Here is a 27,998-nt window from a genome sequence, read left to right as displayed (position 1 = left end):
AAAGTATAATGTGATATAATATGTCAACAAATATTTGTTTATAGATTGGTCTAATGAGGAAAGGTACTCTTCTTTCCGAAGCAACGCCAACAGAATTATTGACTTCGTGCAATTGTTCGTATTTGGAGGAAGCATTTTTGAAGATTTGCCAAAACCAAGTGGCCAAGACAAACAGTTTCAAAATACCAGTAAAACAAGTAAGGAGCAATATTGTTTTTTTTTTTTTTTAGTATATAATAAAATATATAACGATTTTCCCTTTGTAATAAGTAAATATGGCCATATGGGAATAATAATATGAACATTTAATTTGAATACTATCATCATTCGCTTGTTTTATTTTCACATGCCAAACCATCTTTTTTATACATAGGTCCATACAATCCCTAACCCTTTAATTCCAATTGTAGCATTATAACAGAAATTACATACCTAAATACCTAATATAGTGATATTCAGTTTATTATATCAAATATATTATCTAATAAGGAAATATTATAACGTTAATGACTACTGTTACACATACATACTATATACATAATATTATAATTTTTAAAGCTTTAGTTTGTTTCAACATCTTCCCTAAACACCTTATATTTTTAAATAAATGTAATAATTAGATATTCAGTAACGTAGAATGTAGATATAATAATTATTATAATTTCTTACTTATAATTATGACGATCTAATATTTTGTGTTAATGTTTCAGCCTACAAGAAGGTTTTCTTATGCTCGAGATTTGCCACCGCCACCTTTGTTAAACAACACATTATTTACATTTGGTCGTTTCAAAGCTCAGGTCTGTAAAAACATTTACCTGTTGAGAAGAAACATACCGTGAGTACAATAATAAATTTTATATATTTTTTTATTTATCATAATACGTATTATGTTATTAATATAGACGTAGAGTGATTCACCAAACATGCTAATGCTAATTTTTCAATTATTAATGAATTTATTTCAATTCGTTTATTTAAACTCAAATGAATGTCCGTTAGTGATACAAACCTCTCTTTTTTACTATAAATTAATTTAGTGAATATTTTTTTTGAAAATGTTTAGTACCTAATTTAAAATTTAAATGAGTAGTTTCTCAGTTATTATTTATTAAAAGTAATAGTCCTTAACTATTGACTTTCAAACATAAAATGGATTTAATATTATATCTAGTATTAATTATTATAAGTACTAAATGGACCATTTTTACAAATTATACATTTTGATACATTAATATTAATTATTGAATTTTTAGATCTATTAACCTTAATATACAAAGTTAAATAACTTAAAACTACTAGTTCGAAATTTTTTTTAGTAGGTATGTACATTTTTCAGAAAATTATCTGCTAAACAATTTTTTTTAAAAAAAAGATCGATTTTCTTACAAAAACAGAATTTTATGTCCTCACAGGACATATTCCGTAAGAGAACATCGTACCCGCGGGTTGTATAATCTTCGTTTTAATAACTATAATATACTAATATATATATACGCTGAGCAGTTTTTCTTTGTTTGGTTAAAATAATAGTGTGAAATGACTTATCTTTAAACTTATTTTTAATCGAGTTATGACTTATGACTATATGTAAAATATTAATATTTAAAAATGTTTATAATTTACTTAAAAATTAAAGTATTGTAAAAAACCGACTCGAGAACACAGATAATGTTCTTACATTTGAATTTGATAATTTGTTAATTCACACTAATTATGTTAATGACTAACATTCTAGCTAACTGCATAAAATTTAAACTTCTGGACATTCATTTGTATATGTTATATGTTAGTTAGACAATACGTCATGCGGGTACGACGCTCTCTTAATCGTAGTACAATAAATTTCAAAAACTTAAAAATAAAGTCTCAAAGCATCATAGTAAAAAATTTTAAAAATTTGAATTTGAATAACTTTCTTATCAAGAAAAATAGGATAAGCATGCTTGGAGCACACTGTGTATAACATTTTGATACACTATTATCATACTTTTTTTTTAAGATTTACTCTATTTGTGATCTTCTTACCACTGATACAAACAGTATTATTCAATATCGCATGTGGTCATGATCCAAAACATTTAACTTTGGGTATATTAAACGAAGAGTCTGTGAATAAGTTGGGTACATGCTCGTTGACGCAGACAAAAAATTGTTTTTTGGACGGAGGCGTGCCAGTCAGTTGTTTGGTATTGGAAAGACTAAAAGAAAAGACTTTCGAATTGGTAATATTTACAAACAAATTTTTTAAATTACTTTTAACAAAGCTTTTTATCATTTGAACGCTTTTAACTTAACACTCTTTGCGTTATTTTCGAATGACTTTTATACCAAAAGTTCTTTATTAAAATTTCAAGTATTTAAAAAGTCATCTTAGGAAAAATAATAAACTAACAAATATCATTAAGGTTAGAAAATTGGAAAAATCCTTAGTGTTCCACTGGAAATTTCGATCAGTAGATTATTACCTATACTCTATAGGTATTTTATTTTAAATGAGTTTTCATAAATTTCAGATAAATATTTTTTATTTTCGTACGGTTTATTAATTATATTAATATCGAATACGACGCAGACAAAATCTAAAAAAAAATCTTGTCTCACGACATCTATATCGAGCATAATCATTACCATGGTTATTATTATTCTATAGCTATATAGTATATATCTATTCAGGCACATAACTAAGTATACCTATCTGATTGAAAATTAATAACTAGGGCTAGTATAGTATAGGATTATGCATTTTTTTTTTAGGATTTACAGGATATAGCTTTTCAAGCACAAAATGTGATTTGGTCATTTACCAGTTCAAATATATATATTTATTTTTTACATTTTTTGTAATTTTTAGATTTGAGATCATTTTTTTTTTCTATACTTTATTGAAATCTGAATAATATTTTTAAATATTTAATTATTGTACAATCATAATATAAAGATACAACAATAAAATAAAACTGTAAACATATTTTCTAAAAATAGTTAATATTTCAAAATATATTTTTATAATATTTCGTTTGTATAGGTAATATAAAATAATATTATTAGTATATTATACTCGTTGGACTAAATCAACCAATAATATCCGAAAATAATGTTCGATTACGTGTCTTTGTCAATTTATATTTATATTTATTTATTATTTATTAATTTATTAATATCACAGAGTGATAATATAACATAATATTTTTCCTATTTAGTCATTTTTTAAATTTTTTTTTCAGTATTTTAGATCAATAAAATCATAGCCTTAGTAATAACTAATAATAAGTGAAAAATAGATAATAATTATTTAGTATTTTTTAAAACTTTTTTCTGGTAACTTGTATACTAATATTATACCTATTATTGTTATTATTATAAGTTATAACGCTACAATAAGTGTTTAGGTATTATAAAACATTGTACCTATATCAAATTGCAATAATGTAAGATGTTTTGTTATTGACAAACTACGATACGTTGTAATAAAAAAAATACGTATAGATATTAGTCATATTTTGACGAAGAAAAATGTCAACGTCGCGTCCCAGAAATTCTGTGCACGTATATTCGAAATAAAATAAAATATTAACACGATAAATGGCAAAGTAACACTATAAATTACAATCGCATATTAGCACAGTTCAATGCCGCAATATATTATTAATATAAAAGATACCAACGTTTGGTTTTTAACAACATTTTATGGGACCTTCAAACATACGACACGACATAATATTTTGAACTGATATACCTCACGTCATATCAGATATTTATATGAATCGAGTATTCAAATTTACAACTGTCTTTCACCACATTTGCGCTGCAGAATTTAGGAAGAATGTTTTTTTTTACTTATAGGTACATACGTTTTATAATCTTGTAAACGAGTTACATAAAATGGTTAGGTATTAGATTGAAAAAAAATAAAAAGCATAATATTAAGTCTATATACTATATAGCTATTTGGATATCAAATTTATTAACTTTGACATGATTATTATATTTTGTCGTATTACAGGTCAACTATTCCAGTGCGGAAGATGGCCAGTATGCAGTTTCAGAAAACAAAGTCTGGGGATTCCTTCATTTTTCGAAAAACTTCAGTACTAATTTAGCAACCCGTTTCAATGAAGGCGGAGATATCTCCGACAACAACATATTCGAAATGGGATCTATCCAAGCGTGGATTGACAATACAAGTAAGAATACATATGATTAATATATTAATATAATATTATCGCAGTGGCCCCCAAACGGGTTACCTGCAAGTAATGAAACTGCGTTATGCTGCTATCTTAAGATAGAAGGAATAAATATAAATTATATTACAGGTGTCATAAAGAAGCAAATGCAAATTAAAAAACAATTAATTTATACAAGTTATAGTGACTTACTGATTTATTTTAATATTCAATCATGCTGAGGATTACCGACTAAGTAGCTTATAGATTTGCAATAGACTCTGGTAGGTTAGGTAGGTTATGTATTCATAATAATTTGTTGAAAAATTAATAGGATAGTACTATAATAGTAGATATGTTTATTTAATCAAAACGTTATAACCACTTACTAGTGAAAATGAAAAAAATGAAAATATTCTATCCAAAAACTAACCAAAATGATAAACGAATACCTGGTATTATTATATTTTTACTTTCGTTCCGAATAAAATCATCTGATGTGTGTAATATACTTATTATCATCATTATAGAAATTGTTTATTTCAGGGTGGTGACAGTGGAAGAGAAAAAATTTTATGATATTTTTAATTCCCTTCTTTATTTATTCCTATGGAATACTCTTTTGAAAATTTACATTACTCCCTCGGGATAGAAAATCTGAAATAATAAACACTGACTATATTATAATATAAAGGTTTGCAGTGTTTGTACCCGGGCGAAAATTTCAAATTCGATCAAACCCCTTATCATTTCGTACTAATTACATGGCGAAATCGCTACAGTATAGGATATTCTATCAATTATTATATAATTTAATTTTTCAGATAAGTATATGTACGACATGATTAAAAGAGACATTTTCGACAGCTACACGGACGTGGTTGATAGTCTTTTCGGAAAATGTAATATATCAGAAAGAATCGGCAACTCGCCAATCCGGGTAAGTGTTCTCTTAGAATTATACAGTGTTAATATCGTGATAGTTTCTTAAAATTTCCTACGATTTACGAATGTGTAAAAATTAGATAGCTAAAAATATGCACCACACACAAATCAACAGATACTCCGCCGACGACAGTAGTGATTTCATAGTTAGATTACTTCGATGGACAAATAAAATATAATGAAATCGATAACGTTGACGCGACATTGTTAAAATTAAGTGTAGATATATACTTTATACCATAAGCGCCAAGTTTTGAAAATATCATGGGGGCTCACTACACTTGTACTAACGTTTTACATAGATAATTTCGTTATACAATACCTATTATTTGTACGACGATTTTCGAGGGCAGGTTTTATGTAATAATAGTATAGTTTCTAATAATTTGTATTATACATTATTTTTATTTTACATATTATATTGTCCTCGACGTGTTTATTTTTCGTAGCGTAATAATTAGTACGCTGTGCGTTTAAACCGGAGACCTGAAATTCGGGCATCTCGCCAATAGATGACGGTTGATTATTCATTTTTACATAAAAACATTTAAAATGTGCAAATTTATCGAAGTATAATAGATAATAAACATTTAAAATGTTCAATGGTTTTAAATTTAATATTGAGTATGCCCGCGTGTTTTGTTTTAATTAAGTATCAATGTACGTAATCTTTACGATTACTCGAATTATTCAATTTGGTGTTATTTTTATATAAAATGTACTTCCTATTCCGACGATTCTTAGTATTAATTTAAAAGTTAACTAACATATCATAACGATGGCCTGCAGCATGTCTGTTTTTTTCATGTACCATTACTTCGAAGGATTTAATCAACTACACCTATCTGTTAACAGACGTAATCATAAATGATAATCATGTCTAGGTGTAATGTACATGTAATTATAAATATTTTATATTGGTTATGTTTTTTGTAGTTCCTCGACCCTGTTTATGGAAACAAAAATCCAAGTTTCATACATTACGCGTCACCTGCAATAATAGCACTGTAAGTATGCCCATTGGCGTGCGCACGAGGGGCAGCAAATGTGTTTTTCTGCCCTCGACCGATTCGACAACACATTTTGAATTGGTTGGTCAAGCCCATTCTGAACCACTGCATAATGCCAGATTACGCAACAGTGATGAGGCTAAATAGGCTAATTATTTAATTTTAAAAACAATTATTATAAATGCCGCAGAATAATTTAATCTATTCTGTTCAATTAATTATAATATTAATATTCAAAATTCCAAGTACAGTATCAATAGTGATTATTCCAAATTCAAATATTAAAAAATAAGTTTGTTATAGAAAAATAATAATTGACTACCTATCAATAGCATACTACATTATGCTTTAAGTATTTATATTGTGTTTTTGGCTTTTTATTAATAAAAATGAAATAGTTTTTCTCCATAATGATGTTTAATAAATATTAAATAGGTACATAGTTAAACTTCTTTCTTCATAATATATAATATATACTTGGTATATCGTATATAAAATGCATAATAAAAATTGTAGTATATTCATTATTTATTTTAATTGGTATGAACTATAAAATGCATATTAGTCATAATTCATAATTATATAAAAGTTATAATACATTATTTTTCTTTGAGCAATCAGAAAGATTTAAATATGAACTTGTAAACATATTTGATGCACCTGACCAGAAACCTTGTGGCACGCCTATAATCTGTTGACTTAGGTTTAATTTGTTTTAAGAAAATATTAATTAATAATTATATTTTTTATTTTAAAGATGTGCATTTTATCTCCCTGCAATCTACACAGGATCTACGATTATTTCTGAAAAAGAAGGAGGTGTTATCGAGAGAGTGGTCTTATCAGGTATTATTTACATACCTTACATATCTATATATCTATACATTTAAATTTAAATTTTAGCTCCCAAAAGTCTCCTAAAAAATAATCCAATATTTCCTAATAGTGCACTACAATAATTGTATGCCGAATAAACCTAAATATTTTTGTTAGTTATTTTTGAGATATAATTTTTCAAGTTACCTATTCACGTCATAATTGTATAATAATATCATAAGTCTAACAATTCATTTTCCTACATTATGATTAGTTGATTTGAAATGATTGAATAAAATGTTTTACGACAATCTAAATCTTTTTGTATAAATTTAAACTAAAAATTATGATTTTTTAATAATTAGTAAAAATATTTAGCTATATGATTAATATTGTGAATGTTGATTCAAAACACTACCTACGTGATAATTATAATGTTGTAATATAATTAATATGATGTTTAAATTATATTACATAGAAAAAATAGAACATAAATATAACCTATTTTAATTTTTTTTTAATTTAAAAATCAAACGAATAAAAAAAAATGATCTGAAATTGTTTTTTTTTCTTGTCTCTAGGTATTTGCTAGGTCATATAAATTGTTCTTTTTTCCATAAAAAATATGTTAAGAGATTAATATGACCCAACAGCATGTATAATATTTATCAATTACTATTATCTACTTGAGATTTAACCTGTGTTTATCTGCAGCTACTTTATTTGCTTAATAGATACATGGATACAAAATAGATATTTAGTGTAAATTATGTAATTGATGTAAACAATCATTTTGTATTTATTTGTCCACAACTATAGTTGGAGGGAAGGGAGACTATACACTTTATATTTTGAGCTTTTTACACTTATGTATAAAACTACTTTATGCAATCTGCATAGTTACCTAGGTACTTATTGTAATAATATTAATTAACAAATAATAACTCTGTAGGAATGAACTTCATTGAAATCGCTTTAGCCCAAGTATTGGTACAGACAGTATTTATCTTCATTCAAACTACCCTGGTGATGCTCGTCATGTTTGTTATATTCGACAACCCATTCGTCGGTGACATATTTCCGTCATTTTTGCTATTAACAATGATCGGATGTGGTGGAATGTGTTTCGGTACGTATGTTTTTATTAACAATAAATTTTAAATAATCATTTAAGCCTTAGAATATACACTACAAGTCTACAAGTTTCATACTTATATATTATACTATCTACACACACACATATATTTTATTATTAATTATTAGTTCAACAAAATCATACTAAGTGTAAGTATAATTTTAGTTGAAATCATTATTTTAATATTCAATAAAATATCTATGTAAATTCTTAAAGTATCGTCAATCGTCTACATATATAATATATTATAGAAAACGTATTCGAATATTATTGGCTTTTTTTTTCTTCAAAACTGTAATATCGCCAGTAAATATTGTATTTTCGCCAGTCAAATTAAAATAACGAAAGTTATTCGCATCCGATAATAATTATTACTAAAATAATGATTATTTATTGATATTGAAGAACTAATTATTTTGACCATAAGTGCAACAGATTTCAAGTCAGGTATAGGTTAATGTACACATATTATATAATACACATTCGTGTATGATGGGATATGCGCCCTCCGATTCAACAGCGCAATGAGAAACTTATTGGTCACATACTCACATATTATTGTAATCTAATAATGATGTTTTTATCCTCAGGTTTTTTCACGGCCATTATCTGTAGGACGACGACGGAAGCAGCATTTCTGGGAATCGGAACAAATTTCTTATTGAAATTTTTATGCGGTAATTATCATTAATATAAAAAAAAAACAGTAATATCTAAAACACACAAACGTGTTATAAAATATATTTTAATTATAATAACATATACATATAAATATATATAGTGAAAAAGAGTATATATCAGGGGATAGTAATGAGGGATTAAGATGAGGAATAGAATTCGTCAACGACCCGACATCTATAAATAATCAAAACTCTTTTCGAAAGACGCAAGTAATGACTTTTTGATTGCAGAAATGTGTAATATTTTTAATTTTCTTTGCATTATACGAGCTCATATTTATCCTAAATAAGTATATAGTAACTTATGAAAAATATTTCGCATTAAATTTTGGTTTGGCAATAAATAAAAAATCCACGTAGTTGTTTATGATAAGTTGTAACTAAAATATCTTTTTTTAAAAAAAATGTTATTTGTTATAAGTTTTTTAATAACATACAGATAAGTATGTATGAATAAATATTGCAAGTACACATTTTCAAACATTCCATTAAATTAGATTATAAATGATATAGCAAAAATACATTCAAAGTTTTATTAAAGTTTCATTAAAGTTTTTGAAGTAATGGATGTCTTACGTTAAATAGATCACTCAGCATACGGTCTTACTACAAAAATACCCATTTGATGGATAAGAAGGGCATCATTACCTCTTCACCAATATTATTAACACAGATGGGAAAATAATATTAGTTGTATTTCACTTATTCTCACTTTTAACATTATTAACGTAGACCTGACTAAATTAACTCAAGTATATAAATTGTTTATAATTAACTCAGTTATCCTAGCTACTAAATTGTTGTCAGACACTAACGCTCGTCCTTATTGAACACCGTTTTAGGACTTATGTGGCCTACTGAAGGTATCCACTACTTGTTGCGCAGCATTAGCGTCTACATGCCGTTGACGATGTCCACAGAAAGTCTGCGGTCGCTGACCGCCAAGGGCCTGGGCCTCCAGCATCCTTCCGTGTACCTTGGATTCATGTCGATCTTCTCTTGGATACTCGTCTTCACGCTGGTGTCGTTCATAATGCTTAAACTCAAACGGGACGTATGGACAAAAAGTTAATGGGCTCGTAATTCGCATAATAATAATAACATTTAAAAATATACCTATCAAATTATTGGGTATATCGTATTGTATTGTTTTTGTTCCGGTGGAAACCACCAATAGACCACGATTGTACCTACAAACTATAAATATTTTAACATATTATTATATTTATTTATGATATATACGCCATGTGTGATAGCTGTAACGTTTTAGACGATTTTTTTATTTATAAATACTATAATATAATTATAATATGATATGTATAAAAAACATAATTCATTTTGATGAAATTATATCATATTATATTAATAATTAGATGGTGATTATTTATTTGCTGTACATCGGTATCCAACAAAATATGTTATTTATCAAATTCTGTATATATATAAAAAAAAAAATTACAAACGGAGATTGTATGAAAATACTTTATTTATATCATATTTTATTTTATTATTAATTAATATTAATTGTTTATAAAATCAGTAAAAATATGAGTGGAAAAACAGTAATATTATATATTTATATAGTTATACTCTTAAAATATATATTTTATAAGAATTATGAAAATTGTAATGTTTATGGCTAAAAATATACACTGATTTTTTTTTTTTATAATGGACCACTCATTATTTAAAAAAACCATTAACATTTTTGAAAATGTTTCTTTTATACCTAACTTACAATTGAAATCAAACAATTTAAAAATTTATATATATATATGTAATTTTAATTTTTTTATCGTTATAATTTTTAAGTTTTTTAATTTTTTTATTTAACAACAAACATTTTTAATTTTATACTCCGAAGCAGAATATTTCGATGTATACAAATCGAAATTCGGACCAGAAATTTAAGAGTTATATTAAGTATTTAAAATTTTAGTGAACGGAATGGAGTGATATGAAGATACTCCTTAAAATGTTAGCCTAATACTCCGCTTTCAGAATATGATATTAAAAGTGTATGTTGTGATTCAAAAAACTTAAAAATTATAACAATAAAAAAAATACAATATAAGTACATAATACATATTATATTATTATTATTTTTTTTAATTAGTTTGATTTATTGTTCATTATATAAAAGAAGTATTTTCAAAAATATCAATAGTTTTTGAAATAAAGAGTGGTTCATGATAAAATAGTCATCTTGTATAAGTTGAAAAAAATTAACCTAACTTTAGAACGTTTATTTATTTAATAATATTAAAATTTATATTATTAAATAGATATTAATACATATTTCAGATTTTTTCTTTATGTTCGTTTATAAAATAAAACAATCTTATACTTCTAAATCCTATTAAACAACTAGCTTTATGAGTGCATCGTCGACAGTGACATCATTACAAATAACCATTTTTAAATCAAACGAACGTGTGTTCATAACATTTTTCAATTTCAAATATTTTCTACACTACTGGTGAAATACGTTTGCCATTAGGGGATTTTCATCTTCACGTTCTGGAATTAACTAAATGTTTATTTCTGAAATAGCAACATATTTTTAAGGTCTAAAATATAAAAATAGCACTTTACACGTCCGAAATTTAAGGGGTTTAATATAGGCAATTTTAATGAATTATTGAGAAGAATTGAAAGTTAAATTTTAATCATGTATATCATTTATATAATAATAAAAAGTGTTTTAAAAATGATCACGTGCTGTACCAACAATAATGGTTTTGACATATTACTGAGATTATATACAAAAACAGTTTCGGTTTCGCTCGGGACAAATTTATGAGTAGGTTATTTTATAGTAAATTTACCGAATTGTCACACTATATATAGAAGATAATGTTATCTATGTTTTTTTTAGTATTTTTATATTTAAATTACTAAATAACTAAAATATACGTTTCTAGTTTTTCTTCGGTGAAACTGTAATGATTAAATGATGTTTATCTGTAAACATATTTTTAACGATCGTTCAACGTCAATTGAAGTTGTTTGGATATATTATTATTTATTGATACCTGGTATCGTATAGGTAGTTTTGATAAATATAATTTATTTATACATACGTATATACATATATATATATATATTATATAATTTATATTTCTCTTTAGTGCCTACGAAATACACTTTTTATTTATCTACATGACAATAAACTCATGTATAATACTCTACTTTTCTTAAATTTTTGCTTCAATCCGCTATACATTTTAAATTCTGTAAGAATATATGCAAATGCATTAAATGCAATAATCATTAAATAGGTTTGCAGAAATATGAAAAAAAATTCACCATTCGTTTCAAACTATTATGATTTTTAAAGATTACTGACAAAAATTCAAAAATATGAAAAGGAAAAAAATATCAAATTGCATAAAAATCTAATTATAAGTATATCATAATACAAGCGGTTTGGATTACCCATCAATGATAACTCATAAGTGAGTAAACAATTTTCAATGTACTTACATTTTTAAGTTTATACCGTAAACAATAAAAAAATTACTAGTCACTTTAGTTTTATAAAAAATACTTCATTAACACTATATTTTTGTCTACATATTCGGCTTAGCAATACAATAAATCAATGTAAATACAGATTTGACATTGCTATTTTTTGAATCTAATTATTTAAGTTAATTAGACCCAAAATAATTATTTTAGTTACCCAATTTTTACACGATTGAAACTGTAAAGATGTTAAAATGATATTATATCTTAAATTATTATACCTTTCCTTTGGTTGAGTCTATTTTAATATGTGTCTATTGCTAGTCATCCATTTCATAGTGGGTAAATTACTGATAAGTACGCATTAATATGATAACAATTTATTCTTGAAGTTTAATAATTTAAAATGGATTTATAATTTATTGAATAAAATTAATTATCCAGACATTTTAAATCATTTTTTATCTTTCATTAGTAAATTTAACTACACTTACTTACACCTACATAACAACACCTATTTAATTTAAGTACCTATTTACTTAAAAATAATATTTATATTTTCTAACTAACACAAATCTACTATTTGCATGTAACTATGCAAGTATCTATGTTTGATTTTCCTTACAATAGGTTAAAGAAAAATTAAATATCAAGATAGAACAAGATATTATATAATTTAGTCTAAACTCTAAAAACATATTTTATAATATTATTGTATACAATAATATATATATATATATATATATATACCTATATATGAAATATACTTCAATACCTACCTCAGTTTTTAGTTTTATGTTAGGAATCATCTATTTTTTACTATTTACCCACCAAGACGTTATCATAAATCATAATACATAAACAAACAAATTAAACTTAATTTGAGATGGTCATGTTATAATTAAAAAATATTCATATAACCATATTTATAAATATTTATTTTTTTTTTTTTATAGTCAACAAGATAGCTCTCTAATAAACTTGAATAACAATGCTTAACATTAACTAATTAAAATAAATATTGATTTTTAAAACAAATAATTCATTTACCTAACAGCATTTAAAAATTATTCTTAGGTTAATAATAAATACATATTATATAAATTAACATACATTTTTTAAAATTAAAAATTTTAAATAACTTACTTTTGTCACTACTGTAATTATCACCCTTAATTGTAATTGTAATTACTTATATTATCATGTTAAAATTAGTCAAAAAAAATTAAAATTAAAATTATACGCTATACCTCTTAAATAGTCAAGTATAGTATAATTGCCATAGTTTAGAACCATTGCTTTCAACCGTTTGTCTAATTGTTCATATAATTTTTTTTTTTTTATCTAGAAGTTCACCAGATATGTGGTTTTCAATATTTTCTTCTTGAAGACCTACATAATTAGTGCTAACCTAATAAAAACTAATAACCTACACTGAAAATCAATAAATGGGAAAAATCAAAATACTTTTTATTAGATACAATTTATTACATTTATTTTATTTTAATACATGAACTTAATATATTTTTTATATAAAATATAGTTAAGAATTATGACTACCTAATGAATTAAAAATAATTTGAAATCAGGGATAATTTGAATGAGGTATATTTTAAACGAGGGATATTCTTAACGGGGATAAATTTAATGAGGGATATTTTGAAGGTGAATCATGGGACAGTTTAATTACAAAATCATAAAACTCCAAACTTAATTTATGCTAATAAAAGTTTAATATTTTAAAATAAATGTTTTAATTGTGTTTTAGAAAAATATGGTAATTGGTAGATAAGTTAAAAAGCATACATAAAATAAAGAAAAATCATCAATAACTGAATGAATCAATGGAACACAATCTAATTAAAAACTAAGAGTATAGTTAAAAATAAATTAATGTTTACACATTTTTTTGGAAGAATGTAATATTATTAATATTAAAGATACTATATGTATTTCGCAACAATCAACAAAATTTTTAAAACTTAATTGACAATAAACTTTTAATTAACAACTTTAGTTAATTTAGCATAATATTATAAATTATAATATTTTGAGTCAAATATTAATTTCTTTTACTTTTTATTGATAAATATAGTACCTATGTTGACACATTGAATTTTTCCATTTTCAATTAAATCTTATAAAATAAGTTTATTTTGATATACTTAAGCCTCCTATTTAGGGTAAGTTTTCAAAGACAAGTATTATAATTTTATGATAACAACATAAACTTGTATTTTATAAATTTCAGGTAATTCCATGTTTGATCATTATAATATACTTTGATGGATGTAGATGTGAAAGAAGAGTTCTTCTTTAAAGTAAATCATTCAAAGTATTAGCATTAAAATTTCTCTCGATACAACACTAATGAAACTCAAATTCCATTAAAATATTATGAACATTTCAACTGATGAGACTCCTAATATGGTTGGTTGTAAAAATAAATCAATAGAATTTTTAAAAAATAGTTCTAATTTCATAGAATTTATACTTGTTCATTAAATTATCCATATAAAACATGCAAATAATACATATGGGTGCATGCGGTTCTATTAACCTAACCATACTTATACATAGTACATCATAAACTAGTATCTGAAATAGCCATAAGATAATATGCTATTGTTCATTCATAATTGTGACTTGGTTAATATCAATTATATGCGATGAAATTATAAGTACAAACCATTCTTTATAAAAAAAAAAAAAAACAAGGTTTTATAATTGGAAAACAATAATTTTATAATGTTCTATTGATTAAGAAAAAAAATCTTAGCAATTTAGATAGATAATACATACAACAATTTCTCGGTATGTATACTAACACTAACATTATAATAGGATTGAAGTAAAAAAAAGTTAGAAAATACAAATAAACAAAAAAATTAAAAATTAATTCATATTTGGTAACTGACGTTGAGTAGCTTGACATTTAAGTACCTCATGTATCTTTTCTTTTATCCAGTTTTTATTGAATGAGGCATATGTCTTGGTATTTCTTTGAAACCTAAACATAATCTATAATTTATAAAAATGGAAGTACTTAACTTGTAATGTAATATAATATTATTGACATACACAAAACATTTAATATCTGGTAAATGGTCAATAAATTCAAACAGCTGAGTCATCTTAAATGTAGGAATCTGAACGTTTGGATTTAATTGCATTAGATGTGCTTCATAGATCTTACAGATCCCTAAAAAAGTAAAATAATAAATGTTTATTCAACAAAACAAAAGCAATTCTTTACCTTCCATGCATTCCTTAACAGAATCGTAAATGAAACGTGTTCTTGTTTCCGACCCGATTTCAGATTGTAGAAAAAGTATAACGTCCGACTGTAATAAAATACAATATGAGAATGATATTAATATTTCACATTTATTAAAAGCAAGAAATAAATAGTTGGTACCATTTTGTAATTTGACGATTGATAATTAATACATCGAAGCAACTGAGACGAATTTGGATACGTAATCTTAAATATGTCCCGATGTTGGAATGTTTTTGATATTCAACTAGTAGGCCTTGTAACTTACTGCCGTGAAGATCGTGGACATGGCTTTAAACAATATAACTTAACCTTATCACGAATTTAGTTTTTGTTAAGATGGGTGATGACGATGTTTACCAGTTGGTACCACTGATTAGATGGCGGTTTAGTTTGGCGGTGTTGTTTTGAATACGTAAAAATCAATGAAAGTAAAGTTTAAATGTCTAGCAGTCGGTCATTAACTAGTATTAATCGATAGCCAACAGAGCAATCCACCAACGGCGGATTGTTTCACATCGTAACATGGTTGAGGGTAGGAAGTCACTGATGAAAATCAATTTAAACATACTAACCCTTCCGCTTACAAGTAGGCAATCCGATTGTATCAAATCGTGAATATTGTGCAACGTGGGCCACAAGCCCGGATTAAGGGGGGAGCTAGGGGGGCATGTCCCCGGAGCCCACATGTGTAAAGGGCCAATAGTCTTCTAAGCTTAAAATTATATCGAGTGATAATTTGTACATTTTATAGTTCCAACAAGAAAATTTTTATTTTTTTCTTATTTGAACTAACAGGCGTTAAAAAACTAAAAAAAAAACTTTTACATAAAAATTCTTCATTTTATTTTTTAATATGTATTTTAATAAAAAATAATGTTTTTAATATTTTTATCCTCATTAATGTTATTATACATAAATAAAAATGTATTGTTTTGTATACTTTTATCATTTTAAAGAATTGTTTTCATTGATGGTTATTGATGGCTCCTGAAGGTCTTAAACCGGGGTGTGTGGGGGGCGCATAAGTGAAATTTCAAATGTATCTTTATTCTATTATGTTGTTATTAATTATATTGTTAAATTAAATTAAGTACCCCTTTGTAATGAGTTAAAAATATGGTATATAATTATTCCTACGAGATGGTATTTTAAATGTTATTTATTTTTAATGTTTATCTTTAACTCATCACTTTGTAAGATAAATTACGGGGTTGGGTTACTAATGATACTATTATGGGTTGGTACTAATGATAGAAAAACAGAAGAGACGAAACAAAGAAACCTTCATTGCTTTTGTAGACCTAAAGAAAGCTTTTGATAATGTACAATGGAAAGAATTACCTATTTAAAATACCAAAAATAATCGGAATTAAATATAACGATAGAAGATTTATCTATAATATGTACAAAAGCCAAACAGTCATAATACAGATAGATGGGAAAGAGCAAGCTGCAAAAATAAAAAAAGGTGTAAGACAGGGTTGTATCTTGTCACCAATGCTATTCAACTTGTAGATTAAAGAGGCAATGAAAGAATTGAAAGCAGAAATACAGAAAGGAGTGCGAATAGGAGGAACAATGGTTACTGCCCTAAGATTTGCGGATGACATAGCTTTCTGCGTAATTTATCAGAAACTAACAAAACTATAAAAATACATTGAATTAATATTCTTACCATTTATTCATAGCACTTATACTTCACAACATCCATTTATGGTTGCTCAATGCTCATATATTAAAGGACCATGAAAGGAAAAAATAACTATTTCTCAAAAAAAATATTATTAATTAAAGAAAAACAGAAGTCCAAACTAAACTTGTCTACGACTTTTCGTTAGCGAGTTATAGCCATTTTAAGTTATTGCGTGACGTCATAGAATCTAATCACGCTGCGGCTCTGGTATGGCTCTACGTACGTCGCGGTCGTGCATATTATTATTTTGGATTTGATATTTTGTGTACAAAAATAATTACGTGCTCATATTTATTTTTATTTTTAGTTGTTACTGATGAAACTGGGTTTTGTCGTTTTTTTCTAGGACTGGATTAGTATTTACTATTTCAATATTGTTCCGTGTTTCTTTGAATGTACTTGAAAAAAATAAACTAATAAATTACGATTTTAGTTAACTTTTCATTATGACATCACCATATCAATTTGAACCGACGAAATTAGATTTTTGCGATGACTATGATTCTTTTAATACTTACCACAATGATTTTAGTCAATGCTTTGGTAGATCATCGCTTCATATAAATCATTGGTGTAGTTGTAAAAAATGCACAATATTACCAACGGATCGCGAGTGTATATGCTGTTCGGAAATAGAAATTTTAAATAAATTACGTAGTATATATAAATGTGTGATAGAAAACCCATCGTTTTCGAAATTAATATTGGATGAAGAAGTTATTGACATAACTTGGAAACAAATCATTTCAAAAACAAAAAATAAGGGAAAAAAGAAGTTATTGTGCAAATCTATTCTGGAAAATAAAACGAGACGATATCTGTGCTACAAACAATTTGTTTTCTGGGCAAATGAATGGACATCTATAGGAAAAGGTAAATTAAATAATATTTATCATTTTCAAATTTAATAAAAGTATTTATTAGATTATTTACTTGATTTAGGAAATCGAGTTGTAATCCCAGCGTGTGTAATAAATGTAATTCGTACAAAGTATGCCGAAGAAGATGGACAATACACTGGTTTCAAAAACTCAAAAATACCATAGGTATTAAAAATAAATTTAAATAACGTATAATCTGTCTATAGCAATTCTTTATATTTTATTTACGAAAAAGTATACACCTTGATTCTCAGATAATATTTTATGCAACTAAAAATTAACCAGTCTAATTACAATAAAGTACAATAAAGTTTGATAAAAATATTTGTTTTATATATTAGAAAATCTTGAATATTTTTTTTCACACATTTCATCTAAATCTGGTTTCGGTAAAAGTACAATATTTTGTGGAACAGATACATTTTTAGAAATATTCATAGGTTCTAAGATGTTTGTTTTCGACAGTTCTTCAACCTTATTCATAATTTGTTTCCGCCAGTTTGTCTTCGATCGTTCGTAAGTATTTTTTATTGTGTATTTTCGAAGAGATTTTGAAAAAACCATTTTATCACCAATTATATTTTTGTCTGTGTTATAGTTATGATCTAATATTGCTAAAATCGAACGTAAATACATACCTTTATATTTTAAATGTATACGCTTCGGCATATACTTTAGTCGTACATTGTGGTAAGATTCTAACCGACCCGTATGAACAAAATGTTTTGCATGTTCCAAATCTTTTATAAAATCTTTCGCTACTAACATTTTTTTCAACGTAAAGAATGAATCACTCAGAAGGTTAATCCATAATTTTTCATTCGATTCTTTTTCTGATATTGTCTCATGTTCACACCGTTTTATTTCTTCACCCGTTTCCCATTCATGTTCATTACTAATATGATGTAAAACTGATAAAAATTTTTCTATCAATATTTTTCCATTTCCTTGGCAAGTTTGCTCCGACCACCATAAATGGTTGTTAATACTAGATTTCCATAAAAAAACATCTGGATGTTTCTTTTCTCATGTTTTTAACCTCTTCATTAAACTTTTCGATAAGTGCCATGTATCAAACTCATGTTCAATCTCAGGGTGTTGTGTTCGTAAATAAAACCGTATACCTTTATGCCTATCAGATAAAAATAATTTAATTTTCATACCTTCTTCGTTGGTTAATTTTTCTAATAATAATTCACACGCTTTTCTTTCGAGATCACCTTGAAACATACCTTTTTGTACAAGTTTAAAATCAATTATTTTACTTGTGTGTAGATCCATAATTGAATATGTGCAATACTTTGCGCAAAATCCAGGCGAATCAAACTGTCCATCACCCGATAACCAAATATCAGATTTTTTTATAATTCTAAATTTTTTTTCCTATGGTCATCCCAAACTTCGCAAATAACCCGGCCCGTATAATATTTTATAATATTGTCATAAACAGGCCGAGAAAAAAACTTCAAGTTAAGCGACTGACAAAACGCCGTCATTTGCGTAAAAAGTACACCTGATAACATTAGTGCTGAACCAATTAAAATATTACCTTGAGGACGACGTCCAATTTTTTTTTGCGATGACCATTGTAATTTATGGCCTTTATTACAGACTGTCGTAATAGACAATAAAGCGCCTTGTGTAAAATATGTTTTTGATATTACTTTGCTACTACATTGACGACAATGAATAAAAAGTTCAGATAAACAATTCCAAAAAACTATAAAACTTGCATCACTATCTTTTCTAGTGAATGTGTTTTATCGCTAAGATAATCGAGCTGCACTGCCTGCTCTTCATCTTCTCCATAAGTTGTTTCTGATTCGTCATCTGTTGAGCTAATGTCCGATAAAAAATCGAATGATTCAGTAGCATCAATATTTGTTTCATTATCCATATCACATTGTATACCTTTATCGTTCTTATTTTCGACATTTGCATCAATCAAAAACTCGTCACTATTTTGTTCTTCGCAATTATTCATATATATAGTACTTGATGTCGATGGTTGTAATTTTACTTTTTTTGGTGTACTGGTTCTCAATAATTGTCTTCGTACAGTTTTCGACGTCATTTTTTCGTCGTCACAACGTACAGTAGGAACAGCATCAACATTTAAACGTATTCGAATATTTTCATTTGGCATCAACTGTTTTCGGAGCCAATCAGATTGATTCATATCTTCTGTTCTAAAATGTTTAGAACATACTCTGGTACCCGATGAAGGTTCAAAGTTCTTTCTTTTACAAAAAGATACCCACTTTTTAAATGTACCAGGATGTGTATCTTTTCTCGGGAAAGAAAAAAATTGTACATTTTTACCAGTATATGACGAACAACCATAAACACAACACAGAGTCATATTTTTAATTTTTGTTTATTTTTGCTAGGTACTTATTGTTAGACTTGTGTAATAATTTTTTATAAACCATACATATTACAACACTATATAGATAAAAAATATATAAAAATGAAAAAACAAACGAAAACGTTTTGAAAAACGAAACTACTTTACACGTCGCAACGACTAGTCATATCATAATTCACGAAATACTGATTTATAAAATAAATAATCTGAATAACTGAATTATCATGACTGTGTGCAAGTGCAATATCGAAAAACAATATTTATTACATATTTACATTAGTATCATGGGAGTGGGAACTGGGAATATCAACGATTAAAATAATTGAGTAGACACTGTTGAACATATTTGTATCATATTGTGAGACTATGCAACTATAAATATTGTTATTGTTGTAGTTAATATAGTTTATTATATAATATTATAATACATATTATTATAACATTAAATTAAATAGAAAATTATGAACTTTAAAAATATCTCTAAAACCCAACAAAGTATTATAAATATTACGCTCATAATAATGGGTACAACAAGTTGAAGACGTAATATTTACCCGTATAAACGCCACGAGAATAGATTCTATGACGTCACACGTCAACTTCAAATGCCTGTATATCGCCAACGAAAAGTCGTAAACAATTTTAGTCTGGACTAATATTATTTTTACATGGAGTACTATGTTTTTCAAATATAAAAATAAAAGTATAGTTTTTTTATTTTTTTCTTTCATGGTCCTTTAAATCAACACTAATTTACTGACTTACCAGTGCAATAGTAGTACGAAAAATTCAATTAGCTAATAATTATAATAATAAAGTCGCTAATTTTTATCACGTTCAACGAAACAGCCGACATCATAAACACTGCTCTGGTCCTCCAATGACGAATACTCGTCGACATTATAATATAGTGTTCACTTAAACAGTTCATAATTTTTACTGGCGAATGGCGACAGGATACTATTTGGAAAATTATTGCAGTCGATCAGGTACTGTCTCAAAAAATATAGAATATTCAATATAGTTGTTTTTTATTTTTAGTGTTGGAATCTATTTAAAATAATAATACCTATTTATCCGTTATTATCATTGTCAATCAGTTTATCACTATTTTGTATTATCATCCAAACATAGATGTATTATATTAAATTTATTATTTTCTAAATGTGTCTATGAGTTAAATACACCGCTAAGTGCACTATCCGATAGAGGATAATAATTGATAATGATTATTACTTTAACGTATACAATTTACAGTTCAAGTTCATTAAATAGAGTTTCGTACTTATTGATTTATTAATACATTTAATATTTTGACAATATATAATTTATAAAGTATAAATTATGATATATTTAATAACGCATTTCATATTATATATTGTGATATAACCAAGGCTAGGCAAGTTAACTGATTATTTTAACTCATCATGTTAAGGTATTGTAGAAAAAAATAATAGTTACTTAGGTATCTTAATTATTTAACTCTTTAAAAGTTAATTTGAAAAAAAGTTACTTAAACTAGTTAAAAATAAGTTTATTTTCCGATATAAAGTTTTGAATCTAATGATAATAATTTAAAGTATGTGAAATCAATATTAAGTGTTTTATTAATGAAGCTAAATTAGTATTTAAACTAGTATTTGTAATCAATGGTTCTAACTACTAAACGTATTTTGCTACTTCATACATTGTAATGTTCAAGTCGAATAAACTCAATAAAGATTTTGTGCAGTAACTTCTACGGAGCTGTCATTTTACTGGTCAGTTTGATTATTTAAACTTCTTTATAGTATAAAATATTATGTAATAGCTCTTAGTTTAAGTTTAAGGTATTACTAGAAAGAGATTTTGAACTGTGCAACATCATTTTTATTCTTTTGATATCAGAACTACAAAAAAAGTTCTTATCATTACAAAATGTATTATTTTTGTGTTTTTCAAACTTGAATAACTTTTTTTTGTAGTTTTGTTATCGAAAAAATAAAAACAATATTGCACAGTCTAAAATCTCTATCTAGTGTGAAAATTTGGTGGCTTAACTTAAACTACCTACAGCCCAATTGGATCTTGTCTGTGTGGAACGATTTTTACTATGTTGTACACAGAGACAATGCTTGCAGGTGAAGCGGCCTCTTAAACTAACTATACTTATACATAGTACATCATAAAATAGTATCTGCAATAGCCATAAGATAATATGCTAATGTTTATCCATAATTGTGACTTGGTTAATGTCAATTATATGCGATGAAATTATAAGTACAAACCATTCCTTATAAAATATTAAATACAACGTTTTACAATTAGAAAACAATAATATTGTTATGTTCTCTTGTTTAATAAAAAAAATACTTTGAGAAATTTAGATATTTAGTACATACAACAATTTCTTGATACATACCAAAACTGACACAAAAAAAAAAATAAATTCATACTATTTGTTATTGCTGTTGAACATTAGCTTGATGTCTGAGAACATCATGTATATTTTTTTTTATCCAGATTTTGTTGAATGGGGCATATGTCTTGGTATTTCTTTGAAACCTAAACATAATCTATAATTTATAAAAATGGAAATACTTGACTTGTAATGTAATATAATATTATTGACGTACACAAGACATGAAAGATCTGATAAATGGTCAATAAATTCAAACAACTCAGACATATTGTATGAAATAGACCGAACATTTGGATTTAATTTCTTCAGATGTGTTTCATAGATCTTACAAATATCTAAAATAGTATAAAAATAGTTAAATGTTTTTTCACCAAAGCAAGGGCAATTCTTTACCTTCCATGCATTCATTAACAGACTCATAATCGGAGTATGTTCTTGTTTCTGGTCTGCTTCCAGGTTGGATTAACAGTATGGTGTGCGACTGTAATAAGATACAATATGGAAATAATATTAATATTTCATATTTATTAAAAACAAGAAATAAATATTTTTTACCATTTTGTAACTTGACGATTGATAATTAAAATATCGAAGCAACAGGACGAATTGGATACGTAATCATAAGTATGTCTCGATGTTTATAATAAATGTTTATAATACTGATAGGTTAAGTTAAGATGTTAATTATTATGTGTAGAGCATTTTCAAATAGCATCCTTTAGTTATTGTACCCAGGAAGCAGCTGAGTTTTATCATACAGTAAAAAACAGTGTTACCAACATCTACAATTGTAGAAAAAAATGTGTAGCATATGCACTATTACAATTTAAAATTATTGCGGTATAAAATTTAATTACAAATTTATGATAATTTTAAGAAGTACTAACTACTTATCATGTTTCACAATTTTTATATTATTGCATTCAAATTGAATAAACTCAATTAGAATTTAGTGCAATAACTTCTACGGAGTTGTTATTTTACTGGTCTGTTTGATTATTTAAACTTCTTTATAATATTAAATACTACTTAATAGCCTTTAGTTAAAGTTTAAGGTATTACGTATTCAACCAATTAACAGTTAAGTTGTATTATGATGTTAAATGTTTTTGAGGATAATTTATTGTATGCATTATATATATTATATTGTTTAGTTTTCAAAATAAACTAAAACTTTTTACAAGAGATTTAAAATTAAATAATTCTAATAACTCTCCATGTTTAGAAAAAATAAAACAGTGGTTGATAAAATCAAAAACACAAATGAATTGTGAAAATTATGCACTCAAATTTTTAAAAATATTAGAAGATAAATACCTTAATAGTTAAAAACAATTGTCATATGTAATATAATTTTTGAAACATGTCCCTCTTTTAAAATGTTCAAATACTAAAAACTGTATTATAAATTAGTATCAATTTTTTAAACAAAATTCTTGTAGTCTCCATTTAAATAGAAAATTTTGGAAAATCCTCAAATAACTCTCCATAAACTGTTCTGCTTTTCAGCCAACTGATTATCAGTTTACAACGCAAATTTCTGATACTAGGTTCATTTTAATATCCTCTATGTTTCTGTAAATAGCATTGTCAATTCTTCGTGTTAACTTCTATGTTTTAATTGTCTTCTAAGTTAAGTGTGATTATATATACTGATTCTTTCCAAGTACTGATTAAGCTAAACAACACACAATGATAAATTTTGAATCGCTTTAAAATAGATGATCCAATCTGTCCTGTTAAATTTTTCAACTGATATAGACACCAATGTTTTTAACCAGTGCATCTAGGGGATCTTCTTTTCTTTTGCAAAATATTAGCAACTCGAGTTTATTGTAAACATAATCTTGCTGAAGTGATCAAGATATCTAAGAAGTCTGATAATTGGGGTGGCTTTTTTATTGTCCAGTGTTTTTTCTTTTCCTGAGTACTATTTTTTGACTGATTTTTCTCCCCCTACTTTTCTTGCATTTCCCATGGTCGTTTCTGGCAATTTTATAGTCTGTAACCCTCTTTATTTCCGTTACCATGTATAGTAATATGTACAAGTGCTCTTGAGGTGTTATTTTCTGTTATTTGACCTTCTATTTGATGTTAACCTAATCTAATCTATCTAGTCTAGTGCCCTAATCCCACACAGGATCTCTGCAATCTTTGATCATGTAGTTAGATCATAGATAATAAAGATATGGATAGGACATATCGGTATTATCAGCGGTATTTAAGGGGTCCAGTTGAGGCCAAACAAGTATACCTATATAGAGTATCAATTATCATTATATAAACGCCTCAATTGCCTTCCCCTCCAGGCACGCGGCCTCAAATATATTTAACATAGGCGTGGCCTATCCATATCTTTATTATCTATGAGTTAGATAGACCAAGTTATTTAGTTTTACTCTATCTTTTTCTGACAATAATAATATTAATCAAATTTCTGTCTCTATCCATAATTGTTGTCAAAGACTTTGAAGTTTGAAGTCTTATGACTGTATAATGAGAATTTAATTGATTAAGTAGTGGTTTATTTTGTTTTTTACAACTTTTTATTGTACAGTTTCACTTTGGCAACACTGATGCTTAAAAATATTATTCAAATGTTTAAAGTGATTGTGAATTGTGATAAGTAATAATCAATTCCACAGTTCAATTTTTATCAAGGCTTGTGACCTAGATAGCTAGTCCAAATTTTAAAACTGTAATTTGATTATTAATTGGTAACCTATTTTAATTAAAATTAAACATTAACTATACAGGATGGCTAGACATCATCCTGACTTGGTATATTGCCGTAGGCAACCCGGCGTCGGTAAGTGTGTAAAATTAATAATAAATCTATTCATATCTATAGTAGGTAGTATAATGTTTATTTATTATATAATTTTTATTCTATTTAATACATATTGTGTTTGTTATAGCAATAGGACGGTTATGTGAAAAATGTGATGGTAAATGTGTTATCTGTGACTCGTATGTCAGACCATCTATATTGGTACGCATTTGTGATGACTGCAATTATGGCTCATATCAGGGTCGATGTGTTTTATGCGGTGGACCTGGAATATCGGATGCATACTATTGTAAAGAATGTACAATTCAAGAAAAAGATGTAAATTACAGTTTAAATTAAATTACAATTTTTATAAATAATTTAAGTTCATGACGTTTCTATTATTTCAGAGAGACGGATGTCCAAAAATTATAAATTTGGGAGCTGCAAGAAAAGATCTATACTACCAACGTAAAAAACATGGATTCAAAACACGTTAATACTACTATATTTCAATTTGTATTTGTGTTATGTAAGTTTCTATTTTTAATCACTTCTTAAAATAATTAATGGTTAATACTCTTATTATACTCTTTTAACTTCTATTTAATTCAATAATTGCTTATTAAAAATTAAAATTTTCTACAATATATCATTCTATTTTAAAGCATAAAATAGTATTATATATGTATTTTTTTTTAATTGCTTCGCATAATTAATTTGCATGAATATTGAATAGTAAAATATTTAATTGTAGTCATTTTTTTTTTTTTTTATACCAATAATCAATAATAATGTATACAACTAATATGCTTAAAATATGCTTAAAATATAACCAGCAACCAAAACAAAAAATGTCTCATAAAGTTACATTAAGTCCATAAATTTAAGTTTTTTCAATTTGTTGTAATTTTTTTTTTAATATTACTGTGCTTATTAAACATAACATAATTTAACCATTTTTTCACTCACCTGGCTTTTATAACTCTTCACAATACAATCTATTTTATCGACAGTATGTAGATTGTATTTAGTTTTGGTACGCGCTTAATGCTTAAATCACATTCTAAGTGATACAGACTTAAATAATGTATAATGTATAATACTAATAATACTATAGGTACATGCTACTGCTATACATTAATGCATTACTATATAACCTTAATAAGTTAAGTGCTAACTATCAAATTATCTATCATTTTTATTTATTGAACTATCAAAAATTTTTACTTTTTGCATAACCCAAAAATATGCAAAATAAAATTTCATATTTGAATTCTCTGTACCATAAAACGTATTTGTATATCACTCTGCTATGTTTTACATCACCTATGATGGATATGCAAATGATATAAGTCCCAAACTATGATTATAACAGTATTATTGTATAGTTCATAATATGTATACATTAACTTAATTTAAATAATGCAAGTATCAACACACCTATGACCAAGGCCGCCCGCAGAAATTTTTCTTAGGGGGGGGCCAGCGAAAAAACAATACACTTATCATAAATTCTGTTTTTTATTTTTTTTATATTTAAACAAATTATCCTAAAGAGCGGGGGGGCCGTGGCCCCCCTGCCCCCCCCCCCCCTGCGGGCGGCCTTGCCTATGACCTATGTAAAGTATTTTATAAACCTTAATTGTCTTATTGTATAAACAGTCAATTTCAGGCAAGTTTTACCATTTAATCCACCAAATTTTATGCAGTTCAGAAATCGTAAAGTAAACTACTAATAAGTATAAAATAAGTTCTGATGATTAGTTTTCAAAATAAAAATCATTTTAGGATAAAAGTGGAGTAATGCAAAAATAGAGCACATGCTTAATATATATTTATTATATATAATATATATCAAGCACGTAGCCTGATTTACTACCTTTTCATATTTATACATATATTTATAAGTGTATACATATGTATACATGAGGATTTAATTATGTAGTAAATTTACTTACCCAAATCTATCTGGAGGCTTATCAATCGTTAGTTGATCCTATGTGTAAAGGATAAGATTGATATAGTTATAAATTAATATTCATTTAAAATACATCTAATGAATTTGATACACTTAAATAATATATTTTTATTGTTTAATAATTAAAATACAACACAGTACAACAAATTTAAATTAAACCACTCATCGTACAAGAACATGATCATCGCCGAAGCCATATGCAGGAAGAGTGTAGGGATCCAGCAGATGATTGATGGATATGGTCCGAGTGGTTAGCACAGTTTTTAATTATGTAAAGGACATAACATTATTAGTAATAGATGTCTATATAATGATGTGGTTATATGTATGAATGGGTATACAATAAGTTGTATACACTAAGATGTTGATAATGATGCCCTTTCTAGCCATTATTACAAAAG

At 26.4% G+C, this 27,998-nt stretch overlaps 3 protein-coding genes across 6 annotated transcripts in view; 2 read left to right on the top strand and 1 right to left on the bottom strand.

The window, feature by feature from the left end:
* The window catches only part of LOC114125735 (ABC transporter G family member 23-like), a 43,530-nt gene extending 32,477 nt beyond the window's left edge, over window positions 1–11,053 (top strand). For both annotated transcript variants that reach the window (XM_027989504.2, XM_027989503.2), the window contains exons 6-15: window positions 45–197; window positions 711–838; window positions 2,003–2,225; window positions 4,007–4,187; window positions 4,994–5,109; window positions 6,051–6,121; window positions 6,882–6,970; window positions 7,893–8,069; window positions 8,666–8,752; window positions 9,598–11,053. In XM_027989504.2, coding sequence (XP_027845305.2) covers window positions 45–197; window positions 711–838; window positions 2,003–2,225; window positions 4,007–4,187; window positions 4,994–5,109; window positions 6,051–6,121; window positions 6,882–6,970; window positions 7,893–8,069; window positions 8,666–8,752; window positions 9,598–9,827 — 1,455 coding nt within the window. In that variant the 3' untranslated portion in view covers window positions 9,828–11,053. The remainder of the gene's footprint in view (window positions 1–44; window positions 198–710; window positions 839–2,002; window positions 2,226–4,006; window positions 4,188–4,993; window positions 5,110–6,050; window positions 6,122–6,881; window positions 6,971–7,892; window positions 8,070–8,665; window positions 8,753–9,597) is intronic.
* Window positions 11,054–15,039: 3,986 nt separating this feature from the next.
* On the bottom strand, window positions 15,040–23,503 carry LOC114125730 (enhancer of rudimentary homolog). Of its 3 annotated transcripts, none has more exons than XM_050207795.1 (4): window positions 23,402–23,503; window positions 23,240–23,327; window positions 23,061–23,181; window positions 15,040–15,233 (listed from the first exon to the last, which is right to left on the bottom strand). In XM_050207795.1, exons 1-4 carry the CDS (start codon window positions 23,402–23,404, stop codon window positions 15,119–15,121), a joined length of 327 nt encoding a protein of 108 aa, XP_050063752.1. In that variant the 5' UTR covers window positions 23,405–23,503; the 3' UTR covers window positions 15,040–15,118. The 3 variants fall into 3 exon arrangements, with proteins under 3 accessions (XP_050063752.1, XP_027845299.2, XP_027845307.1); XM_027989498.2 differs by lacking the exons at window positions 23,061–23,181; window positions 23,240–23,327; window positions 23,402–23,503 and adding exons at window positions 15,305–15,425; window positions 15,480–15,567; window positions 15,642–16,284; XM_027989506.2 differs by lacking the exon at window positions 15,040–15,233 and adding an exon at window positions 22,434–22,989.
* A 1,929-nt stretch (window positions 23,504–25,432) lies between these two features.
* LOC114125748 (PHD finger-like domain-containing protein 5A) lies at window positions 25,433–26,465 on the top strand. The gene is made up of 3 exons (XM_027989515.2): window positions 25,433–25,655; window positions 25,765–25,955; window positions 26,027–26,465. Exons 1-3 carry the CDS (start codon window positions 25,604–25,606, stop codon window positions 26,114–26,116), a joined length of 333 nt encoding a protein of 110 aa, XP_027845316.1. The 5' UTR covers window positions 25,433–25,603; the 3' UTR covers window positions 26,117–26,465.
* Window positions 26,466–27,998: the final 1,533 nt, after the last annotated feature.

Source organism: Aphis gossypii, chromosome X (genome assembly GCF_020184175.1).
Source record: "Aphis gossypii isolate Hap1 chromosome X, ASM2018417v2, whole genome shotgun sequence".
NCBI classification, from domain to species: Eukaryota; Metazoa; Arthropoda; class Insecta; order Hemiptera; family Aphididae; genus Aphis; species Aphis gossypii.
The sequence above is the reverse complement of the archived record's forward strand: the minus strand, read 5'-3'. Positions and strand labels throughout refer to the sequence as shown.

What these genes read in the sequence shown, in the direction of transcription:
- LOC114125730 (XM_050207795.1), bottom strand. An exon ending in TGTTAATGAATGCATGGAAG is followed by an intron (nt 23,182 to 23,239) that starts GTAAAGAATTGC and finishes ATACTATTTTAG; the next exon opens with ATATTTGTAAGATCTATGAA. An exon ending in TCAGATCTTTCATGTCTTGT is followed by an intron (nt 15,234 to 23,060) that starts GTACGTCAATAA and finishes GATTATGTTTAG; the next exon opens with GTTTCAAAGAAATACCAAGA.
- LOC114125748 (XM_027989515.2), top strand. Translation starts at nt 25,604, where the DNA reads ATGGCTAGACATCATCCTGACTTGGTATATTGCCGTAGGCAACCCGGC. An exon ending in CCGTAGGCAACCCGGCGTCG is followed by an intron (nt 25,656 to 25,764) that starts GTAAGTGTGTAA and finishes TGTTTGTTATAG; the next exon opens with CAATAGGACGGTTATGTGAA. An exon ending in GTACAATTCAAGAAAAAGAT is followed by an intron (nt 25,956 to 26,026) that starts GTAAATTACAGT and finishes CTATTATTTCAG; the next exon opens with AGAGACGGATGTCCAAAAAT.